The 24150-nt window shown below is 50.7% G+C and overlaps 1 protein-coding gene across 1 annotated transcript; it reads right to left on the bottom strand.

Annotated features, from left to right (window-relative positions):
* Nucleotides 1–1331: 1331 nt before the first annotated feature.
* Nucleotides 1332–23853, bottom strand: pip4k2aa (phosphatidylinositol-5-phosphate 4-kinase, type II, alpha a). Its single transcript, XM_067251509.1, has 11 exons — nt 23633–23853; nt 22964–23204; nt 14340–14437; nt 14121–14217; nt 13160–13312; nt 12899–13045; nt 12597–12635; nt 5413–5526; nt 4925–5165; nt 4602–4705; nt 1332–2961 (listed from the first exon to the last, which is right to left on the bottom strand). The coding sequence occupies exons 2-11, from the start codon at nt 23102–23104 to the stop codon at nt 2881–2883; spliced, it is 1215 nt and encodes a 404-aa protein (XP_067107610.1). The 5' UTR covers nt 23105–23204; nt 23633–23853; the 3' UTR covers nt 1332–2880.
* Between the last annotated feature and the right edge of the window lie 297 nt (nt 23854–24150).

Genomic DNA, 24150 nt, shown 5'->3' with positions numbered 1-24150 from the left:
GAGGGTTAACATGGGTGTTAAATTATCAACGCTGGTCCTACAGCTGAACCTGAGGGCCATGTCTACGTACTTTTAAACCTCTATATTTGAGACAGACAATATTCTGATGTTGTTGTTTAGAACTGGCGATAAAAAAATCATCAGTTTGAATAAGGAACAGCTGTAGATTAGTAGAGTGAACTTGTACAAAGGGGGGGGGGGGGGGGTCAAATTTACCAAACAAACAACAAAAAAACATGTTAACAATTTTGTTTTAAAAGTAAACACCCTATTATTAAAATAACCATTAACTTTCGCTTAAAAAAAAAAGAAAAAAGATTTTAAAATACAAAATTAAATAATTTGGAATATAAAGGCACACCTCTTGCACAGTGTATACAATGAAAACACAGTTTAAAGCATGGTAAAGACTCGGTTACTCTGAGGAAATCAAACTAAACACAAGTTTCAGTTTACGTGAAGGATACCAGGACCCGGAGGGTCCTACAGCCACAACACAGAGGGGGGGGGGGGGCAGGAAACCAACTGGTGCCTCATGCTTTAGCTGTTTTAGTTTCCAGAAGCATCTTACTAACCCAAGCAGTTTCATTCTTCATCTGAACACAATACTGTCACTCACTCTTAGGGTGCAGTTTTAAAATACAACTATATTTCATGACTAAAATGCAAATGTAAAAATATATGTGAATATAATCTATGCATTTAAAGAAAAGGATCGCGTGGAAGCTTTTTGCATGGGTTAGAATATTCGAGGAGTTGACCAACGTAACTCCTCTTGGTTGGTTAACCGTAACGGACATTGCGCACAAACAACATTGCGCAAAAACTCACACTTGGTCCTGTGTATATTGCCTTTCCCTTGTTAAGACCAACTTAACCGATAAGGATCGTATGCATAACGTTTGGTTCCTTTTTATGTGTGTGCAAAATATACAAATTCACCACGTCAATTCAGAACCCGCCAAATTCAAAACACGGAATTCAACAACGACGACAACGACACAACAACAACAACACAAACAACAAGAGGGTAAACACAAACACACAACATCGTTGAAAGGAGAAACTGACAAGGTTGGCTTGACTTGATGAAAAGGACGCCCCCCCTCTACCCTCCCCCTCTCCCTCCCCCCCCTTGTAAAACACTGTACACCACAGCGTTTCCCTCCAGCTGCTCAAGGCGAGTGTGTCCTGGTACGATGCCAGAGGTAAAGTCATCGCCTGTCTGTCTGGATCACGGGCACACACTCCTCCCCCACTCCTTCCTCTACAGAGACCTGGAAAGGTGTCTCCCCTCAGAGCCCCTCTGACAGGCGCAGGGGGAGGGCGGCAGGGGTAGAAGGGGGGCAGGGCGGGGCACCTGTCAGGGCCATGTTCCAGAGCTCCAGAAAGTTCTTCAGTAAAAGAACGAGAGATGCGAGAAAAAAAAAAAAAACAACAACAAAAAAATTGTATAAAAGTGCAACGGTTAAGCCCAATTTATACTTAGGTCGCAGACACTTTTGAAAAGGTCGCCGACAGAAATGACGTCTCGGCCGACACTCTTAACCGTCGCTTAGAAGTGTCGCCTACCAGGAGAAATTTCTACTGGCGCGGATGTCGTCACAGTGAAAAATTAAAATTGTCAGTTTCTCCGATTGATCACCTAGGCTACAAAGCGTTAACAATGTAACCATAGCTATGAATGTAACGGTAAAATGATTCTGTTTAAGTCACGCGAACCTTGAGCACAGGCGACTGTTTTCCGAAGTATAAATGCAGCAGCCTGAGCGACCATTTCAAAAGTGTCCGCGACCGAAGTATAAATTAAGCTTTAAGGTGCTGATGGCAATGGAGGGTCAACAAAGCCTCACCCGGACGCCACGGCAACGAGCGCCTCCCTCTCTAAAACCTAACGGACCAGGATTCTGGTAGAGCGGGCGACAGTGATGGGATTCAGGGTGAGGTGAACTGGTTGACCACCTGACCTCTGGATCCATCTCCAGACAAACCTTCTTCAGCTAGCAAGCTCTCACACACCAGGCCCAGACCAACCCTGGCTTCTCTCGTGTGAGTGTTTATACATGTGTGTGTGTCTGGAATCGGGTGCAGAACGGAGATGTGAAAAGGCGTGTGTGTGTGTGTTTATATGTGTGTGTGTTTGCAGGGAAGTGGGTGTGTGTGGTAGGAGTACAACCACGGAGCCTTGCTTGGGAAAGCATCAGTTTGACGGGAGAAGGAACATGCGTCGTCAGGGGGAGCAGCTGATTGGGCGGCTGGAGGAGGGGAGACTCAGCAGGGATTGGTTTGGCAGGGTGAACTCATGGCGATTGGATGGTATGGCTGTCGGCCTATTGGAAGACTGCCTCCGACTTCCTGAAGTGGAGCGATTGCATTGGACGAGCCCGTAAAAGGTACACATCACTTCCTGTTTCACCTTTTTATGTGACGTCACTCTCGTTATCCTGTCATTCACCTCCACCTGACCTCACACAAGCCCTCTGCACTTCAGAAGGTCAATCAGAAAATCACACAACAACAACATCAACAACAAACAATGCAGGGTGTTGAGAGGCAGTAAAAAAAACAAAACCTAAAGCCATAATCCCAAACAAGCAAACAATAACAAATGATATAAAACAGTAATGACTAGAGGACCCGTTCTCCTCTTGAACCCTTCTGGTCCAAAGTAACAAAGTGCGACCCAATCGAGGAGGCGGCAAATGTAAACGAAGGTTTTAGCTGCAGAGGGGAGCAGCCGGCGGAGGGGAAGAGAACTAGAGAAGAGAGAGAGAGAGAGGTGAGTGAAGGAGGACGGGAGTCATAACAACTACCACCTCTCCTCTCTATGGTCTCCCCTCCCTCCCTCCTCCCCCTCCCTGCTGCCGTGGGCGAGGGGGGCTATGACAGGATGTTGCTGATGAAGTCGTAGAAGCGCTTGGAGTACTGCTCTGGGTTCACCGTGGAGATCTCTGCTCCTGCCTACAGGGGGAGACAGAGAGCCACTGTGACCAGCCAGGCAAGGAGGAGGACCCCCCCCCCCCCACACACACACACACACACACACGCCAACGCACCGCAGAAGCGTCAGTTCACACACACACACATACCCAGACATACATTCACTTCCTCTCTCACACACACACACACACACACACACACACACACACACACACACACACACACACACACACACACACACACACACTCCCACACACACTCCCACACACACACACACTCCCACACACACACACACTCCCACACACACACACACTCCCACACACACACACTCCCACACACACACACACTCCCACACACACACTCACACACACACACACACTCACACACACACACTCACACACACACACTCCCACACACACACACACTCCCACACACACACTCACACACACACACACACTCCCACACACACACTCCCACACACACACACACTCCCACACACACACACACACACTCTCCCTCACACACACACTCTCCCACACACACACACTCTCCCACACACACACACTCTCCCTCACACACACACTCTCCCTCACACACACACTCTCCCTCACACACACACTCTCCCACACACACACACTCTCCCTCACACACACACTCTCCCACACACACACACTCTCCCACACACACACACTCTCCCTCACACACACACTCTCCCTCACACACACACTCTCCCACACACACACACTCTCCCACACACACACACTCTCCCTCCCTCACACACACACTCTCCCTCACACACACACTCTCCCTCACACACACACTCTCCCTCACACACACACTCTCCCTCACACACACACTCTCCCTCACACACACACTCTCCCTCACACACACACTCTCCCTCACACACACACTCTCCCACACACACACTCTCTCCCACACACACACTCTCCCTCACACACACACTCTCCCTCACACATACACTCTCCCTCACACACACACTCTCCCTCACACACACACTCTCCCTCACACACACACTCTCCCTCACACACACACTCTCCCTCACACACACACTCTCCCTCACACACACACTCTCCCTCACACACACACTCTCCCTCACACACACACTCTCCCTCACACACACACTCTCCCTCACACACACACTCTCCCTCACACACACACTCTCCCTCACACACACACACACTCTCCCTCACACACACACTCTCCCTCACACACACACTCTCCCACACACACACACTCTCCCTCACACATACACTCTCCCTCACACACACACTCTCCCTCACACACACACACACTCTCCCTCACACACACACACACTCTCCCTCACACACACACTCTCCCTCACACACACACTCTCCCTCACACACACACTCTCCCTCACACACACACTCTCCCTCACACACACACTCTCCCTCACACACACACTCTCCCTCACACATACACTCTCCCTCACACACACACTCTCCCTCACACACACACACACTCTCCCTCACACACACACACACTCTCCCTCACACACACACACACTCTCCCTCACACACACACACACTCTCCCTCACACACACACACACTCTCCCTCACACACACACACACTCTCCCTCACACACACACTCTCCCTCACACACACACACAGAGTAGTGTACCCCGTGCTTGACGGTCTTGGCAGCATGAGCAGCCTTCTTCTTGGCATCATAATGCTGCAGGATGTCAATGACCGCCATGAAGTAGACCTCCTTCCTGGGAGCACCTGGGGTCACACACACACACACACACACACACACACACACACACACACGCAACTGTTACTGACCGTCATGGCTCTTGATGGTGCACACACACACAGGCAACTGTTACTGACCGTCATGGCTCTTGATGGTGCACACACACACAGGCAACTGTTACTGACCGTCATGGCTCTTGATGGTGCACACACACACGCACACACACACAGGTAACATCTACTGACTGTCATGGCTCTTGATGGCGTAGACATCGATGTTGGGGTCGAACTCTCCGGGTGAGAGGGGTTTGGTGCTGTCCAGGGTGTTGCTGGGGCTGTCCGGGGGGGTGCCCACGCCCCCTCCGTCGCTCTCGCCGTCATCCTCGCCCTCGTTGTCCTCGCTCTCCACCTCCTCCTGCTCCGCCCGCTCCACGTCGTGGATGCCCACCAGCAGGCTGTAGTCCATCAGCTTCAGCTGAGCCAGGAACTGACCAGGGACAGACATGCTCAGGGTTACACTCACACACCTGTACACATTACACACACCTGTACACACACACACACACACACACCTGTACACACACACACCTTTAGTCCATCAGCTTCAGATGGGCCAGGAACTGTCCAGGGAGGAACATACTCAGGAGAAGACTATCCCCAGGTCCCTCAACCACACACACACACACACACACACACTAACCCTGGACCCCTCCTCCCCACACAGACCCCCCTACCTCCACATCTTTCCTCAGCTTCTCCAGGAACATCTTCTTGTTCTCCTCGTCGATGTAGATCTTCTGTCCGTCGTTGATAAAGTCGTTGTCCTTGTAGGTGGGCAGCTCCTTGGCCTGATGACCAGGGAGGAGGCGACCACACACAGCTAGTCAGTACACAGCAGGAGGGGCTACTCCTGTAGCCTGCTAGCTAGCTTGCTAGCAGGAGAGTGCTACTCCTGTAGCCTGCTAGCCAGCCTGATAGCAGGAGAGGCTACTCCTGTAGCCTGCTAGCCAACCTGCTAGCAGGAGAGTGCTACTCCTGTAGCCTGCTAGCCAGCCTGCTAGCAGGAGAGTGCTACTCCTGTAGCCTGCTAGCCAGCCTGCTAGTAGGAGAGTGCTATTCCTGTAGCCTGCTAGCCAGCCTGCTAGCTAACCAGTTTGACTGCTTCAGCCCCACTGCTCAGGGGGATGTGAGACTCAGGAGCTCAAGACTGTTAATACTGGTCGGATACAGGAGAGTAGAACTGGTCCTGATTGCTCGGCCCGGCAGATGAGATGATGACTAGAGAAGTTAAAGGGATAGTTAACCCAAATTAAACCTGAACCGAAACGTAAAAGGAAAATTTGGCAATTTTGTGAAATCTAGACAGAATTCAACATTTAGGGTGAACTATCCCTTTAAAATACCCTTTTTCTGGCCTCATGGTTGAATCTACAGTGTGCTGTGGTGTTTCTCTGTGACCCCAAAACCAGGCCTGGCTGCCTGCAGTACCGGGGAAGGCCTGTGGAGGGCAGGGGTGTTCCGTGGGACAGGAAGGGGGCGCGCTCTGGGGCTCAGAGGAAGTAGTAAGCAGGAAATGAGGAAACGGGCAGCAGCTCTACTGAGGAGTGTTTCTACGGCAGCGGGGGAAGCAGTGACACACAACCAGCACCCTGCAGCACTAGAGTGAGCGGAGAACACACACACACACACACTCACACGCCCGCTCACACACACACACACTAACTTACTCTCACTCGCTCCAGACACAAAATGAGGCCACAGTGAAACATGCACTTGTCCACAGATCATACAACTCAAATCTCACGACAGTATACACAGCAAAGACACAGGTAGACACAAACATATGACCATGTACATATATACAAACAGACAACCTAAACCCCACACACACACACTCTCTCTCTGTTCCTGTGTGGATGTGGGAGAGATCCTGAAGAGCTTAGCACATAATCCCATGTGACCACTGAACCAGAGAGAACCTGGACCTGTCAGGACAGAGAAACACTGTCTACTTCCAGACTGTAGCCCTGCTCTCACCTGTCATCCATCCTGTCATCCATCCATCTTGTCATGCATCCATCCTCATGCGTTTCCTCTCAGTTCACACTTCCTAGTCGAACTTTAAACTTGAAGCGGTTCGTTTTAGGTGGATCGTCCTCCTGAACCTAAAGAGGGTTCGATGTGACCCTCCGCTCACCCCTGACCCTCATACCCAGTAGCACCGTCACTGCCCCCTCCCCTGTCAATACTGTATCTGGGTCAGCTATATTTCCTGTGTGTGTGTGGGTGTAAGTGAATGAGTGACAGATTGAGAGGGATAGGAGAGAGATATACAGAGAGAAGGGGAGAGATAGAAAGCTAGCGGGAGTGGAGTAAACTATGTCAGTGGTAGCCGGCTGTGCATCTCTCAGCTTGTGTAGCCGGCTGTGCATCTCTCAGCTTGTGTAGCCGGCTGTGCATCGCTCAGCTTGTGTAGCCGGCTGTGCATCGCTCAGCTTGTGTAGCCGGCTGTGCATCGCTCAGCTTGTGTAGCCGGCTGTGCATCGCTCAGCTTGTGTAGCCGGCTGTGCATCGCTCAGCTTGTGTAGCCGGCTGTGCATCGCTCAGCTTGTGTAGCCGGCTGTGCATAGCTCAGCTTGTGTAGCCGGCTGTGCATCGCTCAGCTTGTGTAGCCGGCTGTGCATCGCTCAGCTTGTGTAGCCGGCTGTGCATCGCTCAGCTTGTGTAGCCGGCTGTGCATCGCTCAGCTTGTGTAGCCGGCTGTGCATCGCTCAGCTTGTGTAGCCGGCTGTGCATCGCTCAGCTTGTGTAGCCGGCTGTGCATTGCTCATTATGTGTAGCGTGCGGCTCCGCTTGCGTCTCTGCTCGGGCAGAGAAGGTGAGGTGATCCTGCGCTAAGGAAGCCTCACAGAAGTACAGACTTCCCTTCCCTTCCTGCGTCTGAGTTCAGACCGCGGGTACTGGTGCCTGCTTGGGCACAGGAGTCCCGCACCACGGGAAGAAACTAAAAACGAGAAATTCGGACCTAAACATGACAGATGGGCTGATGGGCGGAGGAGTGTCGACTGGCTGGCCTCTCGCTACATCAGACTGTTTTAGACGACAAGGAGCATTCAGTGGTCCAGCTATTGGGACAAGCCTTGGGGATGGATGGATAAGATAGGTGGAAAGGTAGATAGATAGATGGAGAGGTAGATAGATATATGGAGAGGTAGAGAGAGGTAGACAGAGAGATAGATATTTTGATAGGTCAAGAGATAGATATATGGAGTGGAAGATAGATAACTAGATAGATTTGTAGGTGGGTAGGTGGGCAGGTAGGTCATGCCTGGTATATATATATGAGCCTGGTTCTCGTACATCTCTTACGTGTTTCATTGCGCAGTAAAAGCGCGTGGCGATCCGCAGCGTTTGCAGCCTTTGCTGAACGTTAGATTTGGGCCTCGGGGGCACGTCCTCGGGGGGGCGCGGCTGCTAGAGAGAGAGGGGGGGAGGGAGGGAGGAAGGGAGAGGGTTGTGGAGGGGGGAAGGGGGGGAGGGAGAGGGTTGTGGAGGGGGAAGGGAGAGGGGGGGAGGGAGAGGGGGGGAAGGGGGGGAGGGAGAGGGGGGGAGGGAGAGGGTTGTGGAGGGGGGAAGGGGGGGAGGGAGAGGGTTGTTGAACGGGGAAGGGAGAGGGTTGTGGAGGGGGGAAGGGAGGATGTGAGGGATGGAGGCAGAGGAAGGAGGAAGAAGGAAGTTGGAAGGAAAGGCAAGAAAAATACAACAACTTGTATTGGTTAGAAGGCGACAAAGAAAAGAAAAGGCTGCTTTTCAAGGCGCGTCTCGGAGCCAGCTGCCTTTAACGAAGGAAGATGAAGATGAAGAAGAGTTTCCACGAGGAAGGCCAGCCTGTCTCCTGTCTCCCTGGTGTTTCTGGGACGTTCAAACTGAACTGAAGCCTGGGAAAGCCTTCCTCCTGTTCTCTCTTTGCTCTGATGTTTCTGCATCTCTGGAACAAGTTAATCCAACTCGATGACCTACATTCCCCCTCACCTACTGAGCATCCTCCTGTGTGGCTCTGATCTGTGTGTGTGTGTGTGTGTGTGTGTGTGTATGTGTGTGTGTGTGTGTGTGTGTGTGTGGTCTGACAGAAGGAGCCACAGTCTGGCCTGGGACTGAGGTTGGAGACCTGGCAGTCTTCTAATGCCACCAGCACACACACACACGCACAAACACTCCCATAACAGCACACACACACGCACACTCCCATAACAGCACACACACACACACTCCCATAACAGCACACACACACGCACACTCCCATAACAGCACACACACACGCACACTCCCATAACAGCACACACACACACACACGCACACTCCCATAACAGCACACACACACGCTCCCATAACAGCACACACACACGCTCCCATAACAGCAGACACACACACACGCATACCCCTATCCAATGGGGACGCCAGCCGGTGCTGCTGGCATGAGGAGTGTGGGTCAGAGTAAACAGAAAACAACATATAAACACAACAACAACAGCATCAGCAGTCACATGGCCATCTAAGACAGCTGGATCCAGGAACAGTCCCAGTGATGCTTCCCTGTGCCGGCTTTCTCTTAGGAAATACCAGCAGATAATCTAAACAGCTGAACAACTAACTAACAACTGAAAGGTGTGTTTTGAGCAGTTTCCCTTCAGCTGGCTGGAGGTTGGAGACGAAGCCATGAGGGGGCGATCCAGCCCTGCTCCAGGTGACAACATCCATCTTTCTCAGTGAGTTGGGAGCTTACTCTCTCCTCTACCCTGCCGTGGTAGCTGGCTACAGCTTGTCTGTGGAGCTGAGTGTACAGGTGTCTGTGGAGCTGAGTGTACAGGTGTCTGTGGAGCTGAGTGTACAGGTGTCTGTGGAGGTGAGTGTACAGGTGTCTGTGGAGGTGAGTGTACAGGTGAAGTCTCTATGGAGGTTGGAGGGCTGGAGGTCCAGTTGTGCACAGACCCCACTACAACAGGCTGGTAACGTAGGGATAGGCCAGTAACCTAGGGATACGTAGGTAACCTAGGGATATGCAGGTACCACCCCACCCTGAAACTCCCAGGTTGGGCGTATGTATAGAACAGATGCATGCAGCACAATGTTGGGTCTATACACACGCGTGTGTGTGTGCGTGTGTGCGCGTGTGTGTGCATGTGTGTGCACGTGTGTGTGTGTGAGAGAGGCAGAAGCCTGCAGGGAAGATGTGTAGCCAGGCAGCTCCATGCAGACGCATGCGGCCAGGCAGCTACATGCAGACGCATGCGTGGGGAGAGAAGCGCAACGAGGGGCCATGCAGTAGGACAGAACAGGGTCACTGGCTGGGCTTGTTGTTTGTGTGTGAAGCAACGCCACACACTGAAAACACACACACCGTAGATACACACACATCAAAGCCTGGATGGAAACGCTGAATCGTCAAACACTGGCTAGTGGGATGAACATCCCAGTCATTTACAACAACTCTAGAAGTGCCCACTGAAGTGCTTATTTAAGGTGTGTGTGAATGACTGTGTGTGTGTGTGTGTGTGAGACAGAAAGATTGTGTTGCATGGCCGTGCATATTCAGGACCAAACTGTGCCAGGCAAAACATCCAAGGCTGAGCTCCAGAGAGCTCTGTGTATGAAGCTCCCGCCAGCAGCACCGGCAGAGGAGCTAACGCTAGCTCTGCTAACCCCGCTAACACTAGCGCTGCTAACACCAGCGCTGCTAACACTAGCGCTGCTAACACCAGCGCTGCTAAAACCAGCGCTGCTAACACTAGCGCTGCTAACACTAGCGCTGCTAACCCTAACCCCGCTAACCCTACGCTGCTATCCCCGCTAACGCTGCTAAAACTAGCGCTGCGAACCCCACCAAAGCTGCTACAACTAGAACTGCTGATGTTGCTAATGCCGCTAATACTGTTAACTGACTGTATACTGTTGCTAACGCACCTTAATGTGGGCAACACAGGTGACACAGGCAACAGCAACAAAGAAAGCCCACACTTAATCCCTAATCTGGTTAATCTCCATTGTTAGTCTGTAAAGGAGCATTTAACACACACTCAGCAGAGACAGCCAGCCAGTTAGGTGTGAGTGTGTGTGTGTGTGTGTGTGTGTGTAACCCCATGGAGCTCGGATTCCATAGTCACTGTGGATTTGTTCTGCATTGAATTGGTGTGTTTGTGTGTGTGTGTGTGTGTGTGTGTGGGGGGGGGGGGGAAGTCTTCATGACCCCGTGGACATGACCTCCCCACCCTCTCCCCTCTCCCCACCCTGTCCCCTCTCCCCACCCTCTCCTCCCAGAGGAAACACCTGACCTTTCAGGGTCGGATCCTCGCTCTGCCCAAACATGGCTGTGGTCCAGAGCACGCGCGCACACACACGCCTGCTTAATACAGGCGCACACACACACACCACCTTCTTTGAGTGAGTCAGCATGTTTTCATGGTGCTGAGCGGGGCAGCAAAGCACTCTGACCCAGTCCTGCAGCCAGAGGACCACTCCACCACTTCATACAAGAGAAGCATTAAACCTCCTCCAGCACACACCCACACACACACACACACACCCACCATCAGAGGATAGACAACATACCATAGGACTTACGCACGCACGCACACACACACACACCAGTCTCTCACACACAGACAGCAAGCAGTGGGGCACTGATGAAACTGCAGAAGCATGGAGGGTGAAGCAGCAGAGGACACGGCGTGCAGGGGTCAGGGGTCGGGGGGGGTCATGTCGGGGGGGGGGGGGGGGGGGGGGTGAGAAGGGGCTGACTGAGGAAGATGGATGGGCATCACTGTAACTGTCCCTCCCCATCATGGAGTAGACGGGAGCCAAAAACAGTGTTGGTGTTTATGGCAGGTGGGCACAGTCTATACCCTGATGTGACACACACAGCAGGTGGGCTCAGTCTATACCCTGATGTGACACACACAGCAGGTGGGCTCAGTCTATACCCTGATGTGACACACACAGCAGGTGGGCACAGTCTATACCCTGATGTGACACACACACAGCAGGTGGGCTCAGTCTATACCCTGATGTGACACACACAGCAGGTGGGCACAGTCTATACCCTGATGTGACACACACAGCTCTGTCCGTCCACATGGATTTACATGGATGTGGGGTTCATCCAGGAAAACAAGCACAAAGTCAACAGTAAAGCTACAGAAGGTTATTAATCAGTGTAAAAGAAATCTGGGTAAATAACCAGGAAGTGACGATTGTGTGTGTGTGTGTGAGCGCGTGTGTGTGTGTGCGTGTGTGAGCATGAGTGTGTGAGTAAAGGCCGATATACGCTTCTCCGTTTTCCAAAAAACGGACACATGGGAACGCCCTCCTCTACGGGCAACGCCCTCTCCGAGCCCTCGGAGAGCACCTCCTGAATTTTCTAACTATCCGTCGTAATTTCGGCTGGTTACGGATACCCCCTTGGCTGTGATTGGTCAGTATTAAGAACCGCTTGCGTCAGGGTCGGGGTTGCCGTGATAAACAGGACGTACAGAATCCTTTGACCGCCATTGCTGTACATTTTTTGAATTCATATTTCAGCTAAACAGTACATGTAAATCAGCATCTGAATTAAAATGTGACGAGAAATGGGCAGTGTAGTTGCTGAAAATGTGCGTATTTTATTGATGCTAATTTGTAAATTTGCTCCGACTTCTCGATAACCTAGGTAATTAAACAGTCGACGACGATTTACAAAAAAACTTTGTGCCACCTACTCTTCTGGTGAATTGTTTTCAGCCCCCACAGCCTACGGAGAACCATAAACGCAGTCTATCCGTCCGTATCCGTAAGCCCGCCCATCCGTAAATGGAGTCTGAGAAGCATACCGCGGCCTTTAGACTTAGAGTGTGTGTGTCATCAAGGCTGTGGAGGTTGACTGTACCTTTTCCTTGTCACTGGCCTCTCTTGCTACTGTGGAACCCTGAGAGAGAGAGGGAGAGAGAGATATAGAGGGAGAGAAATATGGAGGGCGATATAGAGGGAGAGAGAAATATAGAAGGAGAGAGAGAGGGAGAGAGAGATATAGAAGGAGAGAGAGGAACATAAGTCTCATCAAGCTGATGACGACAGTTTCTTTTCTGGTTTATCTTTAGCTCATTAGTTTCAACATTTCTAACCCCCCACATCTCTCCTTCCCTCCCCCTCCGTCCCTCCCTCCCTCCCGCCCACCTCCCCCCCTCCCACCTTCAGGTCGTATTTGCGGCAGACGGACAGGCGGTGAGAGAACACGTGGCGGGTGACGATCATGTAAGTCTCGTCTCCGTCCACGGTGAGCCGGTACATCCCCAGGAACTGAGGAAGCAGGGTGCTGCCGTGACACTCCACGATGAACTACACACACACACACACACACACACACACACACGCACACACACACGAGAGCAGAGGTGTGAGTGTGTGTGTGAGTATGAGTATGAGAGTATGTGTGTGTGTGTGTGTGTGTACCTGGTGGTACTTCTTCAGGATGTTGTGCATCTCGGCCACATCCTCGCTGCTGATGGTCTTGATGACGTAGCGCTTGTCGTAGGAGGTGTGGAAGCGGGCGCCGCTTCGTCCTTGAGCCTCGCTGTTCAGAGGAGCGCTGCGGGTCAGAGAGTTCTACAGGGGGGAGGGGAGATGGGGGGGTAGAAAGAGAGAGAGAGGGGGGAGAGAGAAATAAATAAATACGGGCAGAAAGATAGAGACAAAGAGAAGGGAAGGTCATTACAGTGTGTGTCTGTAAATATACCTTCAAGAACCAAACAGACCTAATTTGTGTTCTCACATTTATAACTCTATTTTAGGGTCTGGGTAAGAGGCTGAATTACAGTTGTTATTAGGAGGTAATTATTGTTAATGCTATTTTCTCCCACAAGTATAGTGTTACAACAGATGTGTGCGTGTGTTTGCAGACCACAGCTGTCCGTGCCAGTCTCAGCTGCCCTCCACTGCAGCTCCACAGGAGGACATGTCACATCACACACACCAGCCCAGGATGAGAGCCTTCCCCTGGGCTCCACAGAGCCCCTCACTGCCCCTCTCCCACCCCCACCACAGAGCCCTGATCCTGGATGTGTGCTGGCTGGCGGACCCCTCACCCCTCCAGACAGCTGCTGCCCACAAGACTAAGCCCTTAGGCGAACCTTTTCAACTCACTACCGCCTCACCCCCTCTCCCCCTCCCTACTGCCCCTCTCCACCTCCCTACTGCCCCTCTCCACTTCCCTACTATCCCTCTTCCCCTCCCTACTGCCCCTCTCCCCCTCCCTACAGCCCCTCTCCACTTCCCTACTGCCCCTCTCCCCCTCCCTACTGCCCCTCTTCCCCTCCCTACTGCCCTCCACCCCCTCCCTACTGCCCCTCTCCCCCTCCCTACTGCCCCTCTCCCCCTCCCTGTGTGTAAGTGTGCGTGTGTGTGCTGTACCTACCTGGAAATCCTGGTCATCGATCCCAAACCTCTCCCTGAGGTTACGGAAGACCAGAGGACAGTACTCCTTAAACTTGAAGTGGCTTGGCATGTTCTCCCTGCACGCACACGCACGCACACACACACACACACAAAGTAAGTAACCCATACTGTAATGAAGATGAGCATTTAGTGTGTGTCTTTGTGTGTGTGCATCAGTGTGTGTGAAATGTGAACTCACTTGTTGAAGAGATGGTTGTCCACCTTGATCTTGGAGTAGGCCTTGAAGTCATCTGGCATCAGCATGATAGGGATCTGAACATGGCTCAGCTCATTGATCTGGCAGGACAAACACACACACACATCAGTATGAGGGAGGTACATTGCGCCACACCACTACTTGAAAGTCCACTAAGGCTGACCATCTCAGGCTTGGAGAGCTGGAGAACCGGTTTTAACAAGATCTGCACCTGAATCATGTTTCAGGCAGTGCTTATGGGAGTTAGCAGAGCTTGTGTCAGAATCAGAATCAGAATGGGATTTATTCGCCATGAAAGTTTGCACAGACAAGGAATTTGTTTTGGCAGGAAGGTGCATACAATAAACATTTATTGTAAAATTTAAATATGTGGACTATATGTGGATGTTGATAGCAGAGATTGCTGTAGGACTGTGATTCAGGCTCAGCTAGTGTCACATACAGATGATTTCAGTTCTGTCTCTCTCAGTCCCTCACTCTCTCTCACACACACCACACCCTGTCCTCCCTCCCTCCATCTATCTCTCTCTCTGCCTGTGTGTCACTGGGTGCTGGCAGGTTGAGCGGGTCTATTAATAGTCTCCAGTCCGTCTATGGCTTCTCCTGAAGCAGCAGTCGTCCTCGTCACAAAACTAGAACGACAAAGAACCTAAATCCCAGTTTGCACCTCGAGCCGGAGCGTCTGGAGCGTGTCTGCAGCCTGCAGCCTCCTGTAATTTAAAGATGGTTCTGGGTTACACAGCCACTGCGAATGGACTCACAGCTGCAGTCACGCCAGGATTTAGAGGTCATCTGCTTTGTAAGATGGAGCTGGAGGATCTGAGCTGCATATCACATGCTGAGGCCTCCGAAAAGGAGGAGGAGGAGATGGAGGGAGGACGGGAAGGTGGAGAAGAGGAGGAGGGAGGAGGAGGAGGGAGGAGAAGGAGGGGGAGAGGAGGTGGAAAAGGAGAGGAAAGGGGGAGTGGGTAGTAGTTGGGGAAAAAGGAGAGAAGCAGGAGGAGAGAAGCAGGAGGAGAGGGGGAGATGCAGGGGAGGAGAAGAGAGGAGGAGTATTAGAATAGTAATACTCCATGATCCTCACAGCAGATGGTAGGGAACATGGGGCTCAGCTAGACTGCTCTGAAAGAATGACGGCATCTGGCTAACTTTGAAGACAGGGCGAATCGTGCCTCTGAGATGGTGTTTCTAAACCCTGGTCCTCAAGGGAAAAAGAGGCATAATGTGGAGTTGTGTGTGTGTTTCATGTGATGGCCCACAATCAACATTAGAGAATGAACTCATGAATCATGGTGTGTTGTTGACAAGAACAGAAGGAATGCTTGCATGTTCATATAGCAGCCTTAGTGTAGCACAGCGGGCTGGTGACGGGTTTATAGACTACGGAAAGAGAGAAGGTCCAAAGAGCTGTGGCCCCTCGCTGGCACCGCGCTGCGCCTGGCACAGGCGCCAACGTCACACGGGCCGGAGAGATGCATGGTGGGTGACCTAAGAGGAGACGTCCCCTCATGACAAAGCTTTGTTTCAAATGGGGGGAGGAGAGGAAATAAAACCCTTTTGCAGACTCTCTCTCTCTCTCACACACACACACACACTCACACACACACACACACACACTCACTCACACACACACAGCATGCAGTACTATAACTCACATGCACCCTCGCATAATATGAGGACAGGATAGGGAACTCAGACACCCAGACCCCCGTCCTGTCCCCCCTCCTCCTCCTAGTCTTCCTGCCCTCCTTTTTCTCCTCCTCTCCCCAGCCACGCTGTGCCTCCAGGGATCCTGGGCTGAGTCTGGCAGGGGGCCCAAGCTGCAGCAGAGCCCCAGACAGGCTAATGCATCCTGGAGGGAGCAGGGATGACGCAGCCCTCTGGAGGACACCCCCAAACCTCCCCCCTCTCTCTCCTCCTCAGACCTCACCCTGTGTGTGTGTGTGTGTGTGTGTGTGAGAGACGCCAGGCTAGGACAGAGCGTTGGAGAGAGGAGCTCTCCTCACGTGCTCTCTGGTTATCCTGCTGGGCTTATCTCCACGTAGCTAACAGAACAGCAGCAAAGTCTAACACCACCACTTCCTGTTTGTCACCATGGTGACGAGCTGGGGCTTCCGCCCGGAGTGGAGTGAGCGTGCTCTGCGGCACCGTCAGACAGGAAGTGGGAGAGGAGAGAGGGTGCTTAGTCAGCAGGGGCGGCTCTCGTGACCTCCACAGAGAGACACCAGCACAGAGAGACACCAGCGCAGAGAGACACCAGCGCAGAGACACCAGCGCAGAGAGACACCAGCGCAGAGAGACACCAGCGCAGAGAGACACCAGCGCAGAGAGACACCATTATTTGTTAAATATCAGCTAATATTCAACTGTAGAGTATATACACCTTTTAAAGGATGCCCTTGGTAAATCAGCCGGGTGGAAAGGGAAATTGTAGAAAAAATAAAAAGTTAACACCAACATTTAGTGGCAAAATCAATTGTTACGTCTACAAAATTATTTTAGATATGGTATGTAACTGAGACGACACAGTAAATAATTCCTCTCTCAAGTAATAAGCCCCCGTTCAAGTGTTGAGCATTAAATTAGCTGCACGGTCTGTAGAGATCTTGGGACAAAGCCACTTTTTTGTGTTTTGCTAATGCAGGATTCGGTCCAAAAAAATCGGTAAAATAGACGTATTGAGTGGCACATAACGTAAAGTAACATGGCATTTGATTTTGTTTGAGTTTTAACTTGTCCAAGTACATTTCTCTTCCACTTGCCCTACAAAAAAACCCACTTGTCCCGGACAAGCAGACAAGCCTTAATGTCGAGTCCTGACAATCATCATCACATGCATGTCAGTGTCAGTATGGGATGTTATTGTGTCAATGTCCAATCCAGTCATTTATGTAACAGGGCTCTGTAGTGGAAGAGACTCAGTCTTATGCCAGAGAGAGAGAGTGTGTGTGTGTGTGTTTTTCATGTTAATGTCCATGAGTGTGAATCACCAGACACCTACCCAGCACAGGATCAGGGGGTAATTTCGACAGAGACTTCAACATACACAGTTGGTGAACAGCTGACATAAGGACCTTTTAAAAGGTCACATATTACTGTCCTGCACAATCAGACCACAAGTCTAGACTGGACCTTCCTGGACAGCCTATAAACAATTTCACATTTTTAAATGTTATACAGGCCTATTCATTTCAGGAAGGGGCCCTATGGAAACAATACATGTCCCTGTTGTTCCTGAATAACAATGTTACCAAGAGGGAAGGCATAGCTTCCAGCTCAGTGGTTAGAGACCTAGACTCTCAGATCAAGAGGTGAGGGTCTCTGGCAGGACATCCATGTTAGATATGATGATATATTGTTGAATCTTACATTTTGTATCCATCTGTTAGAACTCCAATCCAATCCTTGATTTTCTGCTGGGCTTGCTGTATGCACTACTGTATGTGTGTTGGATAACAGCATCTGATTAATGAATACAAATGTCAAATGTAAACACTGTTGTCAGAGTGGACCTGGGATCTGATGGGTTCCTCTGCCAGAGTTCTGGGGTCAGGTCAGGTGATCATGCAGTGGGACTCAGCTAAATTAGCAGGATCTTCTTACCACCGCCTCTCTCCATTCAGCCCTCTCTCCCTCATTACTCCCTGTTCTCACCCACAGAGGTCAGCCTTAATGAGGACACACCGACATGGTGCACACACCCCTACACACTCTCTACACACACACTCTCTCTCTCTCTCTTACACACACACACACTCTCTACACACACACACACTCTCTTTCCCTCACACTCAGTGATTCAGAATGAGATTCAGAGAGAGGAGAAATATAGAGAGGGAGATTCAGAGAGGGAAGGAGGAGATTCAGAGAGGGAAGGAGGAGATAGAGAGAGGGAAGGAGGAGATAGAGGGGAAATGATAGAGCATATAGGACAGATCCAGACTGAGCATCAGATATGTCCCTGCTGATCCAAGCTGCTGATACTGACCCAGACACCCTGGCGCGCGCGCTCTCTCTGGAAAAATTATGGGAAAGCAGTTTACAGTTATACACCCTCACGTCCGTGCTAATAGCCAGTCATGCTATATACACAAGACCAAGGCCCAGGCCAAGCCCGCTCTCTCTCTCTCTCTCTCTCTCTCTCTCTCTCTCTCTCTCTCTCTCTCTCTCTCTCTCTCTCTCCTCTCTCTCCTCTCTCTCTCTCTCTCTCTCTCTCTCTCTCTCTCTCCTCTCTCTCTCTCTCTCTCTCTCTCTCTCTCTCTCTCTCTCTCTCTCTCTCTCTCTCTCTCTCTCTCTCTCTCTCTCTCTCTCATCTCTCTCTCTCTCTCCTCTCTCTCTCTCTCTCTCCTCTCTCTCTCTCTCTCGTCTCTCTCTCTCTCTCTCCCTCCCACACACACAAATCTTTTCTTCCTCGTTCTTTCCCTTATTTCACTCCCCAAACTCCTTGCTCTACCTCTCCTTTCTCCCACTCTTTCTTTCTATGTCACTCTTTCTCTTTGCCATATTCTTTACTGCTCTATCTCCCACTTCATCTCTCTCTCTCTCCCTCCCTCCCTCCTCTCCCCTCTCCCTCCCTCTCTCCCTCTCTCCCCTCTCCCCCCCTCTCTCTCCCTCCCTCTCCCCTCTCCCTCCCTCCCTCCCTCTCTCCTCTCTCCCTCTCTCCCTCTCTCTCTCAGTACTTGGCTGCCTGGGAAAATTATGTTCTTTTGTGGGGTTCCTTTTATCATATTTTTCATCCATATTCACTGGATATTAGCTGCAGGTCGCTCCTGTGGCTATTAATAGAGAGCCCTACTCTTATGCAATCTACAGACCCAGACCCAGCCACTCTGCTCTGAGAGAGAGAGAGAGAGAGAGAGAGAGAGAGAGAGAGAGACAGAGAGATAGAGAGGGGGGGCTCAGGAGGAGAAATGATGACACTACAAAGGGAGTGTGAGAGAGGGATAAAGGACGATGCTGGAGGAATGAGAGAATGTGTTGGCGGAGATATGGAGAGAGGGAGAGCGAGAGGGAGAAAGACTGAGACAGGGGGGAGAGCGAGTGTTAGCGAGAGAGACTGTGAGAGAGGGAGAGCGAGTGTTAGCGAGAGAAACTGGGAGAGAGGGAGAGCGAATGGTAGTGAGAGAAAGGGAGAGAGAGAGACTGGGAGAGAGAAAGGGAGAGCAAGAGCGAGAGCGAGCCATTACATCACCAGACCTGGCCTAACCTTTCTGACATCACCAGACCTGAGCCCTAGGCTTGATGAGCTAAGCCTAAGAGCTTGTTGTCTTGGGCATATCACTGCATTCTTGCTGCTGGAGCATTATGGGAAAGCAGTTTACAGTTATAAACCCTCACGCCCGTGCTAATAGCCAGTCATGCTATATACACAAGACCAAGCCACTGTCTCTTGCACTTATCTGTTAGGAGTGAGGTCAAGCGGTGACAGTAAACCGTGTGAGGTTTAGACAGAACCACACGCCAACCTCTGCTGGTCAGATGACGGCCGGGTGACAACAGCGACGTTGTGACGTGTCTGACAGGAAGCAGCAGAGTGCCTGTGATGCCGCTCTGCTGGACCCTCCAGAGGGTTAGGAAAAAATGCTGCCTGTGATGCCGCTCTGCTTGACCCTCCTGTCCATCTGCAGACCCTGCTAGTCAAGACTAGCTGAAAACCTTCATGTCTTGCACACATTCCAACAGCGGTGCTGCAGGGTCCTAGAGTTTGTGGAGTTGGTGTCTGGATGGAACCATTTCTATCGGTTCGAAAGCTCCAGCTAAGGAATTGGCAGCAGGGTCTTCGAGTGAGTGAATAACCGTCTTTCTGTCAGGAAACGTCTCCCTCTCTCTTCACACGAACGTCATCCGACAGGCAGAGTTTGAAATGTGGTTCTGTCTTAACACTCAAATGGCTTATTTCACCAGTCAGGACTTCAAACTTGAACAGTTAACTGTCACTAGTTAGCCATAGTAACCATACAGCTCCAGCAGTAAGAACGCAGTGAAATAGCTGTTCTGCAGGAAGTTCCAGTGTGATGGGTTTGATTGATAGGTCCCTACGGAGATAAAGATGGTTCTTTTTTCGGGCCTCTGTGTGTGTGTGTGTGTTGTGTGTGTAAGTGTGCGTGTGTTGCCTCTGCAGTGTTGCACTGAATGACATACTACAGACTCCCACTCTCCCCATTCCAATCCTTGTGTTCCATCGACAGCAGACATTCCAAATGACCCCTTCTCAGACTCGGGGCAGGGGGGGCGTGGGGCAGGGGGGGGGCAGGAGGGGGGCAGGGGGGGGGGCAGGAGGGGGGCAGGAGGGGGGCAGGAGGGGGGCTGACACACCGCCAGGGAGCGCCTTGAGGCAAACCCTCTCTATAATCAACACCACTAAACTATCACCCTCCTTCCCTGCTGTCATCATTTCCATAACCGTAAATTACTATTATGATAACCTTTGTTCACTTTGATGAGAAACAGTGCTGTTTAGAGATAGGAGTCATTTCAAACCTCATGAGAAGAATAACAGTGGCCTTAGTAGCCTATAGGTTTAGGATGACTAGAGAAGTAAGTCTTTAAGGACTGTGTTATGTAGGTTTTAACATAATATTCTTAGTAACACGTATAACTGGACTCTCTTGCAGGGTAAGTAAGAAGCTGACACACTAGGGAATCAGACAAGATTAGTAAGTAACAACAATATTATATTGTACTCAATTAGCCAAAGCTGATATCCAAAGCAAGATACAGAGGGGAATTTAAACCAGGGACCTCTTGATCTGCAGTCAAATGCTCTAACCACTGAGCTATACCGGGTAGGCCCTCCCTTAACCCTCGTGCTGCCTTCGGGTCACATGACCCAAAGGTTCATAACGAACCATCGTTGTGTTTACCCAATTTTACCCAATACAAAAACAAATTAAAATAATTTTATTTTAACCATTCCAATGTGGGGGGTCTGAGACAGCCCGACAGTTAAAAGAAAATGCTTCACTTTGTTTTTGTATGAGGTAAATTTGTCGCAATACGACGGTGGGTCACAATGACTGATGGGTCAGAATGACCCGAAGATAACACAAGGGTTAAAAACGCCTCACCAGACAATCCAACAACAACAAAAACGTAAAGCGAAGCTGATGTTCTAACAGAGACAGCACAGGGCTGCAGGACTGGATCCTAGCATACAACGCAGTGCTGCAGGACTGGATCCTAGCATACAACACAGTGCTGCAGGACTGGATCCTGGCACACAGTGCTGCAGGACTGGATCCTAGCATACAACACAGTGCTGCAGGTCTAGATCCTAGCATACAACACAGTGCTGCAGGTCTAGATCCTAGCATACAACACAGTGCTGCAGGACTGGATCCTGGCACACAGTGCTGCAGGACTGGATCCTAGCATACAACACAGTGCTGCAGGACTGGATCCTAGCATACAACACAGTGCTGCAGGACTGGATCCTAGCATACAACACAGTGCTGCAGGACTGGATCCTGGCACACAGTGCTGCAGGACTGGATCCTAGCATAAACACAGTGCTGCAGGACTGGATCCTAGCATACAACACAGTGCTGCAGGACTGGATCCTAGCACACAACACAGTGCTGCAGGACTGGATCCTAGCACACAACACAGTGCTGCAGGACTAGATCCTAGCATACAACACAGTGCTGCAGGACTGGATCGTAGCACACGCTACTTGTAAGCTGACTAAGTGAACAGAGCTCCGTCCAGCTAGATCCAGGAGCGTTGTGTAACCTCCACTTCAGTTCCACTTTCAGGCTGCGGGGAGGTCACATCACTGTGGCTCACACTGACGCTTCCACACCGACACACACACAAATCCACACGGACCCACACACACACACAAATCCACATGGACCCACACACACAAATCCACACAGACCCACACACACACACACAAATCCACATGGACCCACACACACAAATCCACACAGACCCACACACACACGACTCCACACAGACTCACGCAAGATTCCACACCGATCACCATGCTCTACCACTGAGCTATACGCATCCCCGTTCCCCAACCCTCTCTCAATGGGTATAACCAACCCTCTCTCAATGGGTATAGCTCAGTGGTAGAGAATTGGGTTGCAGCTCAAGTAGTTACGTTCAAATTCCCAATATCTCATATATAGCACAACACACAACAGGAAGCTACCGGGCCTTCTCTCTGACTGACAGTCACACACACACATTCAAAACAGATGGACTGAGCTTTTTGAAAGGTCACATCGTATGCAAACCTGACATGTCCAACAGCGTAACACGGCGTAACGCTTGTTGTTAATCATATTTAATCACACCACACAGATTACGCAATGCTAAACAGTACAAATAAGACATGCTCAATAACGCAGTAGATACTGACTATAAACTCTGTCAAACCACTGGGACTTGATAAAAACTCGTTAGGCAACGCTTCTAACCATGACTGAAATTCTGAATGGAAACTATTTGCATTTTACCGGAGGACAGCTGCGGAGGAAATTCTTCTACACATCCACCGCGAGCTGTCACCTCTGATTTGCGTGTATCAGCCGCTACACGGTTAAGAGGCAGTGGTCAAGGAAAACTGTATTTTTTGATACGGCACACGATGGACTCACCGAATGGTTCACTCCCCACATTAGGACGCTCAGAAGAGGGTCGCTGGCTCGGAAGAGCTTCACTTTCTGAGCCACGAAGTGTTTCTTCTTGGTCTTCGTTTTGCTCGCAATAGATGCGGCAATGCTGCTCGCCGTAGCCATCTTTAGCGGTAGTAAACTGGTTGAATCTCAAATAGCTCGCTGGGTAGCTGATGCTCACCACCAGCTCACGGCTCAGTGATCACCGACACTCTGCATTTAACTAAAAATAAAAAATAATAATTACAACACCCGTCTAAATGTGTCCTCGTTCACAGATTTACTGTTGCCAGGCTCCTTGGATTTGCGTAATTTATCACCGTTTTCTTATTCATTAGCTGAAGAAACTGCGAGCAAATATCTTCGTCTATTATAACTCCCAGCTATAGTTTAATAACCCATCACTTCGACAGTAAAGTCACCTCTTCCTTGCGGTTCTCGCACCCAGCCAGTCCTCACTGATCTGACGTTAGCATAGCTTAGCTATCTAGCTACTAGCTGCCTGGTAAGAAACTAACTGACTACAACGCAACGGGATGAATACTCGTTTGGCATCCAGTGGAAAAAAAACATCACAAATTAATACTGCAATGTAGAAATGGTAAACGAAATGTCATGCACCCTCGTCATATGGGTATTTATCTCGCTGACCAAAGAGCTTTACAAACAGTCCGTGGTGTCCAGTCCGACCTTCGGCAGCTATAGCCCACCCACACAGCCTGGCTCGAGCACTGCACAGCACTGGCAAGCTGTCAAGCTAGCTAACAGTTAGCTTGAATGTTCGTCAGATAGCAATGGCTTTCCTTCCTTGTACACGATAACGGGTCAGTCCGTAGATATGACAGCGTGGGCCCTCACGATTAATTCTTAAAGGCTTTATCTCTTATCGCGTACAAATATGTGTGTAAAATCTACGGCTCATCAAATCCGCGGGTATGTGGCTTCCGGCTCTGTGTTGGCTGTCAACTGACAGCTCGAGCTGGAGGGAGGTGACAGCTCGAGCTACGGTCCCTCGTGCAGGCACATTCAAGCTTCTACTCCTTCTCTCGCTCTGATTCGCTGCAACACAATCCCTCCCTCCCTTAACCCCCCTCACCACTTCCCCCAAGTATCTACTGTGCAATTTCTAATTTCTCACTCCTATAACACGCACTGTATAATATTAGCAA

This window comes from Osmerus mordax, chromosome 15, assembly GCF_038355195.1.
Source record: "Osmerus mordax isolate fOsmMor3 chromosome 15, fOsmMor3.pri, whole genome shotgun sequence".
Classification (NCBI taxonomy): Eukaryota; Metazoa; Chordata; class Actinopteri; order Osmeriformes; family Osmeridae; genus Osmerus; species Osmerus mordax.
This window is presented reverse-complemented; position numbering and strand designations above follow the sequence as displayed.